At 42.2% G+C, this 19,155-nt stretch overlaps 1 protein-coding gene across 27 annotated transcripts in view; it reads right to left on the reverse strand.

The window, feature by feature from the left end:
• LOC129857368 (E3 ubiquitin-protein ligase UBR5) overlaps positions 1 to 19,155 on the reverse strand; it is a 47,457-nt gene that overhangs the window by 1,578 nt on the left and 26,724 nt on the right. For 8 of the 27 annotated variants that reach the window (XM_055925546.1, XM_055925537.1, XM_055925539.1 and 5 more), the window contains 17 exons: positions 18,938 to 19,155; positions 18,561 to 18,794; positions 18,255 to 18,328; positions 9,589 to 9,761; positions 6,467 to 6,601; positions 5,871 to 6,085; positions 5,461 to 5,581; positions 4,607 to 4,991; positions 4,357 to 4,444; positions 3,661 to 3,771; positions 2,318 to 2,462; positions 1,964 to 2,094; positions 1,638 to 1,698; positions 1,048 to 1,229; positions 782 to 866; positions 515 to 670; positions 121 to 234 (listed from right to left, as the gene is read on the reverse strand). In XM_055925546.1, the coding sequence (XP_055781521.1) occupies positions 121 to 234; positions 515 to 670; positions 782 to 866; positions 1,048 to 1,229; positions 1,638 to 1,698; positions 1,964 to 2,094; positions 2,318 to 2,462; positions 3,661 to 3,771; positions 4,357 to 4,444; positions 4,607 to 4,991; positions 5,461 to 5,581; positions 5,871 to 6,085; positions 6,467 to 6,601; positions 9,589 to 9,761; positions 18,255 to 18,328; positions 18,561 to 18,794; positions 18,938 to 19,155 (2,628 nt within the window). The remainder of the gene's footprint in view (positions 1 to 120; positions 235 to 514; positions 671 to 781; positions 867 to 1,047; positions 1,230 to 1,637; positions 1,699 to 1,963; positions 2,095 to 2,317; positions 2,463 to 3,660; positions 3,772 to 4,356; positions 4,445 to 4,606; positions 4,992 to 5,460; positions 5,582 to 5,870; positions 6,086 to 6,466; positions 6,602 to 9,588; positions 9,762 to 18,254; positions 18,329 to 18,560; positions 18,795 to 18,937) is intronic. The other 19 variants (XM_055925536.1, XM_055925533.1, XM_055925540.1 and 16 more) reach the window with 13 other exon arrangements.

Raw genomic sequence — 19,155 nt, forward strand, 5'->3', positions numbered from 1 at the left:
CTGGGACCAGGCTAAGTTTAGACCTAACGCAATACAGAATGCCCCACTTGGTTCCCCTTATTATAGAAAATGGTAATTCCTTGTATACAGTGCCACATGAGACATTACTGTACAACTCACATGAAGAGGTTGCTCGGCAACCACCAGCATCCTGTGTTCGGCGTACTTTCTCACGTATTCGTAAACGTTGAGAGGAGTCACAGGCATATTGACCCCACCTGACAGCAGCTCCACCTGATATAGCCATGGACAGCAGACGTCATGTTAATAACGTAATGTGATGTTTCATAACATTCTCTGTCACAATTAGACAGCAGAATAGAAGGGTTTTCAAAACACTGTAAACTCCTGATAAATGCAAAACTTCGCAGTTTCAAATGTTTAATGTCGCATGCACAAGTACAGCGAAATGCCAGTTGTGACAGAGTGCATTAAAACCAGAGCATGCAGTCAGAGGCAATTGCAAAAATATAACGAAATGGAAATAAATATTCTCCCTGTGAGTTCTCTTTACCTGTCCAGCCCCCTCCTCCTTACACAGGTCTATGGCGAAGGCCAGGTCCATGGCTGCAAACACAGCGTCCGCCTCTCCAGCCTGAGAGTGACGGATCAACTGCCGCAGGCTCTCGTACATTACCGGGTCAAAGAAGGCAAAGTCATGCCAGTTCACCTGCTCACAGACACAAATACTGATGAGAACTCTATCCGTGTACAAGTCCAGATATAGTGGTTTCTATATAGCAGTGTACAACAGTGCCCATATAACAGTGGAACTCATTACCTTTCTGCCGAGCAGCACCTTGATGACATGTCTGTTCAAGGTAATTGGACAGAGCTCATTCTGCAGCAGACACAGCCCTAGTATTCTGGAGAGAATGTTTTTATTATATATATATTAAATACTTGGAAATTGAGGTAGGCTACATATAATTGTAATTTAGTTGTTTTATCCCTGAATACAAGTAAATATTGGCTGCACTCCAGATGGCCCCCTGTTCCCTATGGGTCCTAGTTGCACTATAAAGGGAATAGGACGCTAGGACTTACCTGCCGATGTTCCTGAAGCAGTTGAGCCTGGCCTCCGTGTTCTTGCCAGGCCGGGGAGAGTAGAAGCCCCTCTTCCCGGGCTGGTAGAACAGGGGAGCGTTGTCATCTCCGTCTTCAGGGTCGTCCAGCTCCATGTCCACCACACTGCGGGTGGAGCCATGACGCTTACGATTCTCCTGCTGCTACAACCAGGAAAATGAGGAACTTTATTCGCAATTGACAAATTATATTGTTATTACAGTGTAAAATAATGAAAATCAGTGCCACCCAGTAAAATATAAGTGACTGGTCTTGAGAAAGGTTGCTACGGCTGAAATGTTGACATTAAACAGTGTCCTATATACCCTCTTACTATTAGAGCATATAATATCAGTGCGTGATCATGAGGTGAATATTTGTATTATGCTGTAGTAAACCTATAAAAACAGCCACATTCAGAGAAATCTAACCAGTAAATTAATGTCAAGAGGCTGAAGCCCACATTCCTTTTATTCTTCATACAACTTTCTTTCAGGCATGTCTAATGACTTGTGTTCCTGGACCACAGAGCTGGGGCATGCTGGGACCGGAGACGGAGAGCTGAAGCTTACCTGTGCTTTCTCAGGAGCCTCCAGAAGACCCAGGTCCAGTATGCTGTCAGCACCATTTTCCCTGTGGAAGGAGAGAGGGGTTTCAGTCAGTGTATACTTTATTTTTAATCAAACCAGGTTGCCCTATTGGAGGTAAACAAAACGCTTTCACAAGGGAGACCTGACCAAGAGGGCCTCCTTGAAATTATGTAGGTTGACGATGCGTCCCAAACGGCACCCTATTCCCTATATAGCATTTGGGGCACTGGTCAAAAGTAGTGCACTGTGAGTAGGGTGACATTTTGAGAACAAATTGATAGATTGGTGAATAGGACGCTGTACTATACCTTCCATGTGCAATGAGCAGCTCCATGGCTTCCTCCACCCTGGCCCTGAGAGAGTCCTCACTGGCCAGGAGCAACAGCAGCTGGGCTGGGGAGAGCTCCAGCAGCATCCCTGTGATCTTACTGGCAAATGCCTGGAGAGGAAGGAACAACACCAGTCAGTCACATTATATAGACTGTCCTGAGGTTTTCACTTATTCACCACCTATCACATACAGTATTCCTTGTTGATTGTGTGTATATATAGATATATAATGCATTATAGATTAAATAATGAATGGATACTGCATTTACAGATGATAGATAATTTAACTATAATTTATGCGCTCGTTTGACTGTTGTAAAGCTGGTAGGTACCGGCTGCATAGCGTGGACGCGGGGGTACAGCCTCTCTCCCAGGGCCTGTCTGTGGGCAGGCAGGGGGTCAGGTTCATCACTGGGGTTCCCCTCCGAGGCTGGCCTGAAGGGCCGGGTGTCAATGGACAGCTGTCTCCTCGAGTCCCTGGAACACACACACACAGAAGGGAAGGTTAGCTAGCGCCCTCAAACATTCTACACCATCGTGCCGACCCGAACCAAACTGGCCAGTGCAGGCCATTGTCTTACGCCAGATCGCGTCACTCCTACGTAATGCTGGTCCCTCAACCGATCGGTCTTGTAGGACGTGGAACTCATCTATAAAATTTGGATTTTGCTCATCCGCGTAACAGTAGTTCCTAATTCTGAAAATCGCTCCGCTCTCAGTAGCTATGACGCACTGGCTACTACGGCAAACCATGCTCCAGCTAACAGCCCAGTACAAGCTTGTTTGAATGGTCATACAGTAGCTAGTTTAACAGCTTGTTGATGAAGTACAGAACCAAAGTTATTGAACTGTTTTAAGAAATCAGCATGCATCTGATTGACAGCTGCCATTGTGCCTCGCTACTTTGTAACATTTGGCCAACGCGATAACGTTGGAGAGCAGTCTGCTGTGCTGTAGAACTCGGCGTGCTAATCACAGCAGAACAGATATCATGAAAACTCATGTGCATTGCTAGAGCTAGAGGGAGTATTCAGCATTGAGTGTGTGAACTGGTGTCAGCATCCTTGACCTTTCATATGGATTGATTTGAAATGTTCGTACACATATAGAATTTCATAAATACGGATTCTACCACCACAATACACCTTCCCTAGATATAGAATTAGGTAGTGAAGACTTGTTCATTACATTTTTGTTAAACATTAGCTACAGGTTTATAGTTTTTGGTAAGATTAACTGACTCGAGGATGAAAGGGGGTTCAGTGAACGATGTCACCTTGGTAATATTTTTGAATGTTAGGACAGCATATTGTAGCCGGACTTCTTTTTAGCTATCCCATGAGTGTTTGCGAGATCAGACAGATCAGTGCAGACGGCCGCCATGTTATCCGACGTGAGACAATGCAGTGCAGGCCAGAAACTATGGTGGATGCGTAACCAGGTCAGCTAGGCTCGGCTCAGCTCAGTAGTGTAAATATTTTTATTTTTTTTCAGTGGTGAGATGTATAAGGCTATAGTTACAACTTTCAAACTATGTTGCATTTGGATTGCTTTGTGTAACACCCCCAGCAACTGATAAGTAATTAATCTACAACGTGGTTGCATCAAGTTCCAAAAAAATTCAACTTCGTGCACTAGTTGCAAGCAACAGCCAATCAAAATGAATGCTTCGCACATGATCCATTTGAAGGTTCGGAACTCCGACCCAGTTGTCATGTCAACACAGCTGTCAGTGCTGCGGGAACCGCGATCAAGGTTGGTAGAAGAGACATTAGCCAAACGGGAGCTGTAAATAAATATTGGCATTATGGGAAGTCATGGTTAAGGTACATGGTTTGGTAGTCAATAAATGTAATTTTTGAAGTGAACCCAGACCTCTCAGATCAGTTTCAACTAAAAATGTGAACTGCACTAGCTAGCTTAATTCATTGCTAGCTTGGTTAGCTCATTGCTAGCTAGCTAAATAACATTTTCATTTTGACTATCTAGCTAAATTGTACAGCCAGCATTTTGTCCAAATCCATTCTTATACAATAACCATGCGGTTGGATAAACAATTCATTAGTGAAATCATGATGTCCTGCAGCAGATGACATTAGGTGAGTTACGACTTCTCAAACCATATGACAATGCAGCTTCAATTTGAATGGCTGTTGCACAAAATTTCATTCACGTTTGAGTTACTTCGTGTATCAGCAAAGTTGCTTGAGATGTCACTTGCGACCTCTAACTGCAACTAAATTTGCTTAAAGGTTGCTTTGTGTAACTCCAGCATAACACATTAACAGATGGTCAAATGTTTTCTGAAAGGCAACATGTCCTAATAGCCCACAGCAACCACAGGGTTGGTGGGCAGGGAGGTATGTCTCACCTGTCTCTGTCTCTCCTAGAGCCGGCTCGGAGCCCTCCACTCCTCCGCTCCCTCTCCCGGTCTCTGTTCCTCAGCCGCTGCATCAGATCTACACACAGAGGGAGACTTTAGGAAATATATATATCTCTGTTCTCTTCTGAAATTCCTCTTGCTTCCCCCAGAGTGGTGGTAGTAGTAAGTTATCGCCACCACCATGTTAAACTGCCATTTGAGTCAAGTAATTCAAAAATTGACGCTAGTAGTTTCATACTCAATGTCATACTTGAGTTGTAATCGTGATGACACGTACTGCTGGCCTGCATGCCCTTGCTGACGCTCTGCACACAGTCCAGGTTCGGCAGCTTGTCATTGGACAGGAAGGCCAGGGCGATGGCCGTGTAGAAGCTACGGGCCACGCCACTACCCTCGCCCGGCTCGTCCTTGAAGGTGACCTTGACGCGGTGCACAGCCATGGGTGTGGTGGTGCAGCGCCGTCCAAAGTGGGTGTTGAGCTGCCTCATGGTCTGCTGGATCAGCTGGTCACGGTCACGGTCCACCTCCAGGGCCAGGTCACGAGACTGGAGGTTACGGAGTTTCTCCATCTCCCGACGGAACTTAGACTCCTTCACCTCAAAACCCCCCAGCTCGGTCAGGATCTGGGGACGGGATCAGACAGACAGGATTAAAGGTCTGGCTAGATAGTCAACAGTTTTTAATGTTTAACAGATTGTTTTTTAGTCCTGATCTCATCTTGGTAATTGTACTTTTCTTCATTAGATGTTTGTCTGTCAAGATCTGGGGACAGAAAGCTGTAGTGCCTTAGTGACTCGTCTACTGTAATAAAAACTTACATTTGGATCCGGGATTCTGATTGGTTGATAGCCATTAGTTATTCACGATAATCCACAGGTAAAGCCTTTTAACAGTTCCATTTGAATTATCAATGCGCTGTTCAACGGCCCAGCCAGGCAATTCAAACTTTCTAGCCGATCATCTTGGTAATGGTATTTTTCTTTATTTTGTGTCTAGCTGTATATTTTTGTGGATTTCATTGTATTAATGGTTTGAAGTTCGAGAAAAACTGTAAATATAAGTGTTTAAACACCAATCCCTGAGTGTGCATACCGATCCAGGCTCTGCTCCAACGTCCTCCATGAAGACGCGTCCGAACAGCTCCAGAGACAGACGCCAGCGGCCCAGCAGCATGTCATGGGAGATCACCATCCCCATGAAACTACAGTGGGGTCTGGAGAGGACAGAGAGATGATATACTTCCTGGTTAATATTACAGTGTGGTCTAGAGAACACATAAGGCACAACGATGTTACATCCTTGTTAATACCAAAGACAGGAGAGTAAGGAGCATTTACATAAGCAGCTGTAATAGGCAAAGAGAGGGAGAGAATTGAGTGAGGAACGTTTTTATTTATATAACCTAACTATATTCATTGTTTCCTTACTGAAGCAAATCGAGAGCGAACTGAGAAAGCAAACCTAGATGGAATTTATTTATTTACTAGCCACATGTACCATACCTAAAGGAAGGGAGTGGGGGTCCATCACTCTCAGTGAGGCCTATTTCCGCCAGGAGGCTGCTCTTCAGCTGGGCAGCTAGGTCGTGGGGTGAGGGACCTGGTTTTGGAGCCACTAGCTCCTGGTCCATGGGCTGGTCCTCTCGGCCGCGCTGACTAGTCTCCATACTCATCACGTTCTTCAAGTTGGCTGAGTAGGACATCTTAGTGGGTAGGATCTGTGGGATCCATGGGGACAACACAGCTGTGGTTATAGTGAATGGTGCTATAATTAATGTTTTTTTTTAGGATGGAAATTTACTGTGAAGACTGGCCCTGCTCCAATAATTTGATGCATCTTTCCTTCCTCTTTTTCCTTCCATGGAGTACTAATCACTGATCTAGCATGGATTGCCATTAGCAAGCTTTCCAGTTTCCATTGCATTGCTTTCACCAATCCAGTCATGTTAGACCAGTGATTCTTTCAAGAAAGGAGGGAAGGGGAGAATGAGGGAAGGGTGCATGTTTATTGAAGGGATGAGGGATAAAGGAAGGATGCATGATAAGAGTATTAGAGCAGGGCTGGTGTGTTGTCAGGGCGGGCAGTGCGTTATGTATACCTGAGAGGAGCCTATGTTAACCTCCATGCAGCTGCGGTCCAGGGTGGCCTCGGCCAGGCCTTTGCTTGCTGTGTATGAGGACGAGTACAGGCCCTGACTAGGACGGCCAAACAGATCCTCCTTCCTTGCATTGGGCTGGGAGGTAGAAAAATGTAAAATAAGTTGCAGTGTCATATTGTAACAAACTAAAAAACAGAGTTTAGCAACGTATTGGTAGTGGTGGATTTATTGACTTCTAGAGTAGATTGCACAGCTTGCTCCATAAAGCTATAAGTAGGCAAAGAAGCTCTATAGCGGTGTTTTAACATAATTACTGTCATAACACTGCATTGAGGATTGTACAGAACAGGCTGTTTTGGGAGCCCGTTAGGACTTCACCTGCACATGTCACTTGAATTTCACTTTGTTAACTTCTTATGCATGGGTGGCAGTATTGAGTAGCTTGGATGAATAAGGTGCCCAGAGTAAACTATCTGCTACTCAGTCCCAGAAGCTAAGATATGCATATTATTAGTAGATTTGGATAGAAAACACTATGAAGTTTCTAAAACGGTTTGAATAATGTCTGTGAGTATAACAGAACTCATATGGCAGGTAAAAACCTGAGAAAAAATCCAACCAGGAAGTGGGAAATCTGAGGTTTGTAGTTTTTCAACTCTTTGCCTATCCAAGATAGTGGAAATTTGGTCCAATTGCACTTCCTAAGGCTTCCACTAGATGTCAACAGTCTTTATAACCTTGTTTGAGGCTTCTACTGTGAAGGGGGAGAGAATGAGAGCTGTTTCAACCAGAGATCTGGCAGTGCCATGAGCTCAGTCTCGCGCACGCCCGTGAGAGTTAGCTGCGTTCCATTGCATTTCTAAAGGCAAAGGAATTCTCCAGTTGAAACATTATTGAAGATTTGTTAAAAACATCCTAAAGATTAATTCTATACATCGTTTGACATGTTTCTACGAACTGTAACGGAACTTTTTGACTTTGTCTGGACCTTGTGCTCGCGCCTCATGAATTTGGATTTGTGACCTAAACGCGAACAAAAAGGAGGTATTTGGACATAAATGATGGACTTTATCGAACAAAACAAACATTTATTGTGGAACTGGGATTCCTGGGAGTGCATTCTGATGAAGTTCATCAAAGGTAAGTGAATATTTATAATGCTATTTCTGACTTCTGTTGACTCCACAACATGGCGGGTATCTGTATGGCTTGTTTTGGTCTCTGAGCACTGTACTCAGATTATTGCATGGTGTGCTTTTTCCGTAAAGTTTTTTTGAAATCTGACAGTGGTTGCATTAAGGAGAAGTGGATCTATAATTCCATGTATAACATGAGTATTTCTGAAAATTTATGTGGCTCTCTGCAAAATCACCGGATGTAAACTGAGATTTTTGGATATAAATATGAACTTTATCGAACAAAACATACATGTATTGTGTAACATGAAGTCCTATGAGTCAAAGGTTAGTGATTCATTTTATCTCTGCTTTTTGTGACTCCTCTCTTTGGCTGGAAAAATGGCTGTGTTTTTCTGTGACTAGTTGCTGACCTAACATAATCGTTTGGTGTGCTTTCGTCGTAAAGACTATTTGAAATCGGACACTGTGGTGGGATTAACAAGTTTCTTTAAAATGTTGTAAAGTACTTGTATGTTTGAGGAATTTTAATTATGAGATTTCTGTTTGAATTTGGCGCCCTGCACGTCCACTAGCTGTTGTCATATCGATCCCGTTTCAGGATTTCAACCGTAAGAAGTTAGAATTTCCCTCATACGTAGTTATCAATAAAATGTCACAATAAGATGCAGAGTGTTATATTTGTCTGCTGGGGGGCAAGGAGACCCCCAACTCCGTTAAAACCATTGACAACTAAAATCCGTTTAAGGGGTTGTTAAATTGTATTAAAACCAAATGGATAAAGCAATCCTTCTGCCCCCCCCCCCCCCCCCCCCCCTTAAAAGATTTAGATGCACTATTGTAAAGTGGCTGTTCCACTGGATGTCATAAGGTGAATGCACCAATTTGTAAGTCGCTCTGGATAAGAGCGTCTGCTAAATGACTTAAATGTAAATGTAAATAGTTATAACATCACCTTGAAGAGTATAGTCAGAACTACACAGTTCAGATTACTCCACATTTAGCTCTACCATCAGAGTTATACAGCAAGTAACTGCATGCTTTCATGATCAGTAAACATCAATTGATCATGTAATTTCAGATACGTGAAAGTAGACTCACAATCTCAATATTGGCCACCATTAATTGGATAATTGAATTATAAGTGAACTACACCTGATTAGTATGAGTGGTTTAGGTTCACTTCACCATCCTTTGTAGGCTCTGCCTGTCAAGCAGCAGAGGGGCGCATTTGCCGACGTAAGCCTATTGTTAGCTGATAATGACTTACTTTGCAAGCCACAGGTACAAACTTTGTACAGTTGGCTAAACATAGTGCTAAGTAGAGCTAATGTACTTTTTTCTCCAACCAACACAGACCTACTTAGTGAAGTTAGCTAACATTAACCCTTTAACATTTTTTGGTGTTTAATCGCAATTGCTGCTGACAGACATGATTTATGGACCGTCAAATTGGCTAGCCAATAACAGATGACATCAATATGGCTAGTTAACAAGCCAACTTTCAGAGGATAAACTAAAAGTCTCTATCGCTTCATTTGCTTGGCATCTAGAGGTGAAGACAGTAGTCCGAATGACAATTTGACAAGGACTTGGCGATGTCAAGCTCTTCCAAAAGCCTAACCTCTGATGAAGCAAGCTAAGGGAAACTTAGCTAGCTAGCTACATGCCAAATGATAGGCTACCTTCACAAATCTGAAAATACATGATCAATTGATGTTTACTGATCTTGAATGCATGCAGTTACTTGCTGTATAACTCTGATGGTAGAGCTAAATGTGGAGTAATCTGAACTGTGTAGTTCTGACTATGCTCTTCCAAGGTGATGGTATTAAAACCAAATAGCTATAACATTTAACAACCCCTTAACAGCATGTAGTTGTCAATGGTTTTAGTCGAGCTGGACCGTAACGCTCTGCACAGTATTGTGACGTTTTATTGATAACAACCTATACTGGTCAGTGCAAATGAAAGACATGTGCTAACCTGCAAGAGGTGAGGCTGGTCTGCCAGGGGGATGGCCTCAGCCAGGGGGACCTCGAAGGGGTTGGGGGGGATACAGCCCAAGAAGGTCATGGAGTCAGAGCGCCGGAAGAACGGGTGGTTCTGTCCCATCTCAGCAGGGACCGGGTCATCCTCCTTATCCTGGAGCGTGGAACCTGAGAGGGAGAGAGGTCAGCATTGCTTCCCTGCATTTCTCAACACTGCAAAAGACCACTGGGAAAGACTGACCAAAAAACGACAGCACATAGTTCAAACTACATCAGGGCTCTTCAACCCAGTTCCTGGAGAGCTACCAGGTTCACGGCAACTGTAATCACAAGCACCGGATTCTAATAATTAGATGGTTGATAATCTGAATCAGGTTACTTAACTTTGGTTGGAGTGAAAACCTACGAGGGTAGCTCTCCGTGAACAGGTTTGGAGAGCCATGACCTACAGTAACGTGAAAAAGTATTTGCCCCTTTTCTGATTTTCGCTATTGAATGTTATCAGAACTTCAACTACAAGATAATATTAGATAAAGTGAACCTGTGCTTACAAATAATTAAAATAAGTACACATTTTGGTTAACAAAGTGACGCAACACCCAATTCCCCTTTGTGAAAAAGTAATTGCCCCCTTACACTCAACTGGTTGTGCCACCTTGAACTGCAATCAAATGCTTCCTGTAGTTGTTTAGTCTCTCACGTCACCGTGGAGGAATTTTGGCCCATTCTTGCATGCAGAACTGCTTTAACTCAGCAACATTTGTGGCTTCATGAACTGCTCGTTTCAAGTCCTGCCACAATGTCGTCTCAATTGGGATTAGGTCTGGACTTTGACTAGGCCATTCCAAAACGTACAATTTGTAACCATTTTCATGTAGAATTGATTGTGTATTTTGGATCATGTTCTTGCTGTATAACCCAGATGCACTTCAGCTTCAACTCAGACAGATGGCCTGACATTCTCCTGTAGAATTCTCTGATACAGAGCACAATTCATGGTTCCTTCTATTAAGGCAAGTCATCCAGGTCTTGAGGCAGCAAAGCATCCCCAAACCATCACCATGCTTGACCGTTGGTAGGCGTTTCTTACTGTGGAATGCAGAGTTTGGTTTTCGCCAGACATTAAAATGGGACCCATCTCATCCAAAAAGTTGACTCAATTTAGCCAAAAAGAACCTAAAGAATGAATGTTCTATGGACAGATGAGTCAAAAGAATAACTTTTTGGACGACATGGGTCGCATTATGCCTGGCGAAAACCAAACATTGCATTCCACAGTAAGAACTCACAAACCATTGAATCTATATGTTTTGACCATGACAGTTTACAACCTTATGTAACGCCAAGTAATTTAGTCTCCTCAACCGGTTCAACAGCCACACCATTCATTACCAGATTCAGCTAAGGTATAGCGCTTAAGGAATGATTTGTACCAAATACAATGCTCTTAGTTTTAGAGATGTTCAGGACCAGTTTATTACTGGCCACCCATTCCAAAACAGACATCCAATGGGCACAGATATAGCTTTAGAACAAAGTTATACAGCATTAGTAAAAATGTGAACGACACATGTGGATGATCTTGTTCCTGTAGTGTTTGTAAACACCCTGGTAGGTTGATTACCTTCTTATGGCTGGGGGCAGTATTGAGTAGCTTGGATGAATAAGGTGCCCAGAGTAAACTGCCTGCTACTCAGTCCCAGAAGCTAAGATATGCATATGATTAGTACATTTTGATAGAAAACACTATGAAGTTTCTAAAACGATTTGAATAATGTCTGTGAGTATAACATTACTCATATGGCAGGTAAAAACCTGAGAAAAAATCCAACCAGGAAGTAGGAAATCTGAGGTTGGTCGATTTTCAACTCAGCTCCTATTTTAGATAGTGGGATATTGGTAATGTTGCACTTCCTAAGGCTTCCACTAGATGTCAACAGTCTTTAGAACCTTGTCTGATGTTTCTACTGTGAAGTGGGGCCGAAGGAGAAGGGAATGAGTAAGGTCTGCCATGAGCTGACCATGCGCGTTCACATGAGAGGGAGCTCTGTTCCATCGCACTTCTGAAGACAATGGAATTCTCCGGTTGGAACATTATTGAAGATTTGTTAAAAACATCCTAAAGATTTATTCAATACATCGTTTGACATGTTTCTACTGACTGTTACGGAACTTTTTGACATTGTCTGCTTTTAGTGAACGCGCTTCGTGACTTTGGATTTGTTTACCAAACGTGCTAACAAAAGTAGCTATTTGGACATAAATGAAGGACATTACCGAACAAAACAAACATTTCTTGTGGGAGTGCATTCCGACGAAGATCAGCAAAGGTAGGTGAAGATTTATAATGACATTTATGACTTTTGTTGACTGCATAATAATGGCGGATATATTTGTGTCTTGATTAGGCTCTGAGCGTCGACTCAGATTATTGCATGGTTTGCTTTTTCCGTAAAGCTTTTTTGAAATCTTACACAGCGGTTGCATTAAGGAAAGGTGCATCTAAAATTCCATGCAAAACAGTTGTGTCTTTTAGCAATGTTTATTATGAGTATTCCTGTAAATTGATGTGGCTCTCTGCAAAATCAAAGGATGTTTTGGAACTTCTGAACCTAAGGCGCCAATTTTTGGATATAAATATTAACTTTACTGAACAAAACATACATGTATTGTGTAACATGAAGTCCTATGAGTGTCATCTGATGAAGATCAAAGGTTAGTGATTAATTTGATCTATATTTCTGCTTTTAGTGAATCCTCTCTTTGGCTGGAAAAATGGTGTTATTCTGTGAATAGGCACTCACCTAACATAATCGTTTGGTTTGCTTTCGTCGTAAAGCCTTTTTGAAATCGGACACTGTGGCTGGATTTACAACAAGTGTATCTTTAAAATGGTGTAAAATACATGTATGTTTGAGGAATTTTAATTATGGGATTTCTGTTGTTTTGAATTTGGCGCCCTGCTGTTTCACTGGCTGTTGAAGTGGTGGGACGCCACCATCTCACGTACCCTAGAGAGGTTAAACATATCTTGTAAAAAAAAAAAAATCAATCTTAACATAATCACTAGTTAACTACACATGGTTGATTATATTACTAGTTTATCTAGCTTGTCCTGCGTTGCAAATAAACAATGCAGTGCCTGTTAATTTATCATCGAATCACAGCTTACTTCGCCAAACAGGTGATGATTTTACAAGCGCATTCGCTAACAAAAGCACTGTTATTGCACCGATGTACCTAACCATAAACATCAATGCCTTTCCTAAAATCAATACACAAGTATATATTTTTTAAACCTGCATATTTAGTTAAGAAATTCATGTTAGCAGGCAATATTAACTATGGAAATTGTGTCACTTCTCTTGCGTTCTGTGCAAGCAGAGTCAGGGTATATGCAGCCGTTTGGGCCGCCGGGCTCGTTGCGAACTGCGTGAAGACCATTTCCTCCGAACAAAGACCGTAATTCATTTGCCTGAATTTTACATAATTATGACATAACATTGAAGGTTGTGCAATGTAACAGCGATATTAAGACTTAGGGATGCCAGAACGGTTCCGTATTTCACTGAAAGAATAAACATTTTGTTTTCGAATGATAGGTCATTAATATAGTAAAATCCGTAAACTAAGGCTCGTATTTCTGTGTGATTAATATATTATAATTAAGTCAATGATTTGACATTTCATAGAGCAGTCTGACTGAGCGGTGGTCGGCAGCAGCAGGCATTCATTCAAACAGCACTTTCCTGCATTTGCCAGCAGCTCTTCACAATGCTTGAAGCACAGCGCTGTTTATGTCTTCAAGCCTATCATCTCCCGAGATTAGGCTGGCAATACTATAGCGCCTATAAGAAAATCCAATAGTCAAAGGTAATGAAATACAAATGGTAGAGAGAAATAGTCCTATAATAACTACAACCTAAAACTTCTTACCTGGGAATATTGAAGATTCATGTTAAAAAGGAACCACCAGCTTTCATATGTTCTCATGTTCTGAGCAAGGAACTTAAACGTTAGCTTTTTTCCATGGCACATGTTGCACTTTTACTTTCTTCTCCAACACTTTGTTTTTGCATTATTTAAACCAAATTGAACATGTTTAATTATTTATTTGAGACTAAATAGATTTTTATGTATGTATTATATTAAGTTAAAATACGTTTTAAATCAGTATTGTTGTAATTGTCATTACAACAACATATATAAAATAAAATTCAAAAATTATTTTTAAAAAATCGCCCGATTAAATCGGTATCGGCTTTTTTTGGCCCTCCAATAATCGGTATCGGTGTTGAAACATCATAATCGGTCGACCTTTAATTTTGATACTGACTGTTAGCACTTGGTGGCCTATAGCAACACCAAAAGAAAAGGCTTTAGATGTGCCAAGTGAACTTACAACCACAACATTTAAAATAATACTTGACATAAGGTCTTCTCTAAGCATTACAGGGATACGGCTCTGAATATATACAGCAACTCTGAGGGCCAGTCAGGGAATGTAGCCAGGACTCTTACGATAAGTGCCATGGGATCTTTAGTGACCAGAGTCAGGACACCCGTTTAACATCCCACCTGAAAGACCGCACCCTACACAGGGCAATGTCCCCAATCACTGCCCTGAGGCATTGAGATATAAAAAAAAATTAGACCAGAGGAAATGGTGCCTCCTATTGGCCCTCCAACACCACTTCCAGCAGCATCTGGACTCCCAATCCAGGGACCAACCCTGCTTAGCTTCAGAAGCAAGCCCGCAGTGGGATGCAGGTTGGAAGCACAGCATGTGGTGTTAGTGTGATAGTTTGGGGATGCTTTGCTGCCTCAGGACCTGGACGACTTGCCTTAATAGAAGGAACCATGAATTCTGCTCTGTATCAGAGAATTCTAAAGGAGAATGTCAGGCCATCCGTCTGTGAGCTGAAGCGCAGCTGGGTCACGCAGCAAGATAATGATCCAAAACACACTATCACGTCTACATGAAAGTGGCAAAAAAGCAACACATTTTAAGTTTTGGAATGGTCTAGTCCAGTGGTTCCCAAACTTTTTATAGTCCCGTACCCCTTCAAACATTCAACCTCTAGCTGCGTACCCCCTCTAGCATTAGGGTCAGGGCACTCTCAAATGTTGTTTTTTGCCATCATTGTAATCCTGCCACACACTATACAATAAATTGATTAAACATGAGTCAGTTTGTCACAACACGGCTAGTGGGAAGTGACAAAGAGCTCTTATAGGACCAGTGCACAAATAATATCAATACTTTTGCTCTTTATTTAACCATCTTACATATAAAACCTTATTCATCAAAAATTGTGACTAACTCACCACAGGTTAACGAGAAGGGTGTGCTTGAAAGGATGCTCATAACTCTGCAATGTTGGATTGTATTGGAGGGGGTCGGTCTTAAATCATTTCACACACAGTCTTTGCCTGTATTTAGTTTAAGCTAGTGAGGGCCGAGAATTCACTCTCACAGAGGTACATGGTTGCAAAGGGCATCAGTGTCTTAACAGCGCGATTTGCCAAGGAAAGAAACTCTGAGCGCAGCCCTATTCAGATATCTGGCAGTGACTGATTAAATTCAATTTTCACAGAATCGCTTGTTGTAATTTCGATGAGGTTCTCTTGTTCAGATATCGGTAAGTGGACTGGAGGCAGGCCATTAAAGGGATAACGAATCCAGTTTGAGTCGTCCGTTTCGGGAAAGTACCTGCGTAATTGGGAACCCAGCTCACTCAGGTGCTCCACTATATCACATTCAACATTTTCCATAAGTTGGAGTTCATTTGCACACAAAAAAAACATATACAATGAAAGACCTGTGTGTGGTCCTCGTTAATGCAGACAGAAGAGAGCTCCAACTTCTTAATCATAGCCTCAATTTTGTCCCGCACATTGAATATAGTTGCGGAGTCCCTGTAATCCTAGATTCCGATCACCCAGATATGACGAGTTTCTAACACGACTGGCCTCATGCAATCGGTCAGACAAGTGAAAATTATTGTCAGTAAATAAAACTAAGCTTGTCTCTCAATTCCAAAAAACGTGTCAATACTTTGCCCCTTGATAACCAGCGCACTTCTTCTGTATGTTGTAAAAGTTTTACATGGTCACTGCCCATATCATTGCATAATGCAGAAAATAAACGAGAGTTCAGGGGCCTTGCTTTAACTTCTTATGGCTGCAAGGGGCAGTATTGAGTAGCCAGTTAAATCGTGCCCATTTCAAACGGCCTCGTACTCAATTCTTGCTCGTACAATATGCATATTATTATTACTATTGGATAGAAAACACTCTAGTTTCTAAAAGCGTTTGAATTATTTCTCTGAGTGAAACAGAACTCCTTCTGCAGCACATTTCCTGACCAGGAAGTGGAATGTCAGAAATCGATGCTCTGTTCAACTTCATGCCTATACATGGGCAATGAACGTAAGAGTCTACGTACACTTCATACACCTTCCCCTGGTTGTCAAGAGGCGGTGAGAGAAGAAATTTCGTGTCTATCTTGTTCTGAGGTGGAATTAAAGCTCTTTGTATGACGTGACCATCCATTTCCTGTTTCTGGAGCGCGCGAAAGAGGACATGGATTTGCCTTCTGTTTAGCTGTCGTTATGGACGACTAATATCTCCGGTTTAGATTTTATTTGATACATGTGACCATATCATCGTAAAGTATGTTTTTTCAATATAGTTTAATCAGATTATTGAATTTTTTTCGGGAGTTTTGCCGTGTTCCGTTCTCTGACTTTGTTGACGTTGGAGAGATCTGTGCCACTTGGTAAGTGCCCATGCTAAATCAAGAGGGAAATTTGCCGTTCCAGATCCAAACAACGACTGTTCTGGACAAAGGACACCTTGTCCAACATTCTGACGGAAGATCACCAAAAGTAAGAAACATTTTATGATGCTATTTCTAATGTGTCGTGCATGTGAACTGGTCGTCGGCGCCCAAGTGTTTCTGGCTATTGTGGCTACGCTAATATAACGCTATATTGTGTTTTCGCTGTAAAACACTTGATAAATCGGAAATATTGTCTGGAATCACAAGATGCCTGTCTTTCAATTGCTGTACACTATGTATTTTTCAGAAATGTTTTATGATGAGTATTTAGTTATTTGGCGTTGGTGTCTGTAATTTTTCTGTCTGCTTTCGGTGCAATTTCTGACTGTAGCTGCAATGTAAACTATGATTTATACCTGAAATATGCACATTTTTCTAACAAAACATATGCTATACAATAAATATGTTATCAGACTGTCATCTGATGAGGTTGTTTCTTGGTTAGTGGCTATTTATATCTTTATTTGGCCGAATTTGTGATAGCTACTGATGGAGTCAAAAACTGATGGAGTAATAAAAGTGGAGTCTTTTGCTAACGTGGTTAGCTAATAGATTTACATATTTTGTCTTCCCTGTAAAACATTTTAAAAATCGGACATGTTGGCTGGATTCACGAGATGTGTACCTTTCATATGCTGTATTGGACTTGTTAATGTGTGAAAGTTAAATATTTAAAAATATCTTTTGAATTTCGCGCCCTGCACTTGAAGTGGCTGTTGTCATAAATGTACCGACGTCGGGCTTGCACGCCAAACAGGTTAACAAAGTTAACCATTTTCACTGTAGTGTCCATAACATATTTCAAGCTGTCAGGCATTCTCTTGGTAGCAAGAGCCTCTCGGTGGATGCTGCAGTGTACCCAAGTGGCACCGGGAGCAACTGCTTCGCCCGCGCATTACCACTCCACTATCTCCCTGTCATGGCTTTTGCGCCATCTGTACAGATACCAACACATCTTGACCACCAAAGTCCATTTGATGTCACAAAGTTGTCCAGTACCTTAAAAATATCCTCTCATGTTGTCCTGGTTTCCGGTAGTTTGCAGAAGGATGTCTTCCTTAATTGACCCCCCATAAATGTAACGGACAAATACCAGGAGCTGAGCCAGGCCCACCATGTCTGTTGACTCATTCAACTGTAACGCATATGATTCACTGGCTTGTAAACGAAGGAGTAATTGTTTCAAAACATCTCCTTCCATGTCATTGATGCGTCGTGAAACAGTGTTTCCCCCAGCATGGTCCCAGCCATATCCATGGCAGCAGGAAGAATTAAGTCCTCCACAATAGTATGGTGCTTGCCTGTCCTAGCCACTCAGTAGCTCACCATATAAGACGCTTCTAGCCCCTTCTTATTAATGGTATATGTTGATTTCATACATGTCTGTCTTACTACTTGAAAGTCGTCTTTATTCTCGCTCAAGAAAACTTGCCGTATTTTTCAAATTGCCCGTTTCATTTCTAAATGTCTGCGCAAGAGTGAAGGTTTCCTGCGAGAGAGTAATGGTTAATGTGATTGGATGTTAATTATTTGACTAGGTTTCCTGTATTTAACATTGTGTTGTTATTTCGATTAACACTAGATGGTTTAAGTCTATTAGTGGCAGTGAAACGAGACTACTCAGGTGAGAAAACCTCACCCAGATGTATAGCCCCGTTGGAAAATATAAAATGTACTGTTTGGAAATGTGAAGAATTTATATATTCTTTTGGTGTCAAACTGAGATGAAAAATAATAGGTTAAGACAACTGTATGAGAACACTTCAAACAGAACACACAAATATAAAAGCATATCATTCATATTTCGATTAAATTACTTTGATTGGTGTCCTCGTCATTCTCATGTTCAGAATCTTCATTGTCCAGTCCCAGTTCCAGAATCTCTCGGCTCCTGTGTGGTAAACGAATAGAGTTAAATCACACTGAATATTTGACATGCGGGTCATTTTCTAATGTGAGTCAGTGGCTCCTTCAATTAGGCTTTCCTTGATTCCTCACGTCCTTCTCAAAAAGCATTGCAGAAGAAGCCAAAGTCAGAGGTGAGGAACCATGGAGGAATGGAGAAAAGACAGTAGAGAAAGAGTCAGTGTAAACATGTCCATCCATTCCAGGGGAGTCAGTACCTCTTGCGGTCCATCTGTGTTGTGTCTAGAGTTGTCTGCTGGTTCATGGCTTTGATCCAGTAGATGAGGGCCTGGAAGACGTAGGCCACGTGTTTGAGAGAACACACATCCAGCACAGGCAGAACGTCAGAGTGCTCGTCATTATGGGAACGCATCAGAGACAGGGCGTAGTTCAGGAAGTCTCCCCGCGCTGACATCATCCCCTGACGCACTGTCAGCAGAGTGGCCGCACGTCTGGGAGGAAGAAACACACGTCAGCACAGATAGTGACTTGAAATATAATCCATAAACAATTAGAAACTAGTGGGGGCCTATGAAACACTGCTGATTGCAAATAAAGCATTCCATTCTCCTATTTTGGGTTACACTTATTTTACCCAGACCTGCGTCCCTCCAAGGTGCGGAGGCTGGCTTCCTCACGGGCAGTCATGCGCTCCCTGCGGGCAGAGTGCTGCGAGGCGTGGAGGGGGTGGGATGGGTGCCCGGGGTCGCCTGCTGAGGACAGGGCCGAGCCGTAACGCAGCTGAGCCTCTGTAGAGTCCATGATGGACACCATCCAGTTCCACGTAGGGATCAGCTTCTCCTCAACAAAGTT

Source organism: Salvelinus fontinalis, chromosome 6, assembly GCF_029448725.1.
Source record: "Salvelinus fontinalis isolate EN_2023a chromosome 6, ASM2944872v1, whole genome shotgun sequence".
Taxonomy (NCBI): domain Eukaryota; kingdom Metazoa; phylum Chordata; class Actinopteri; order Salmoniformes; family Salmonidae; genus Salvelinus; species Salvelinus fontinalis.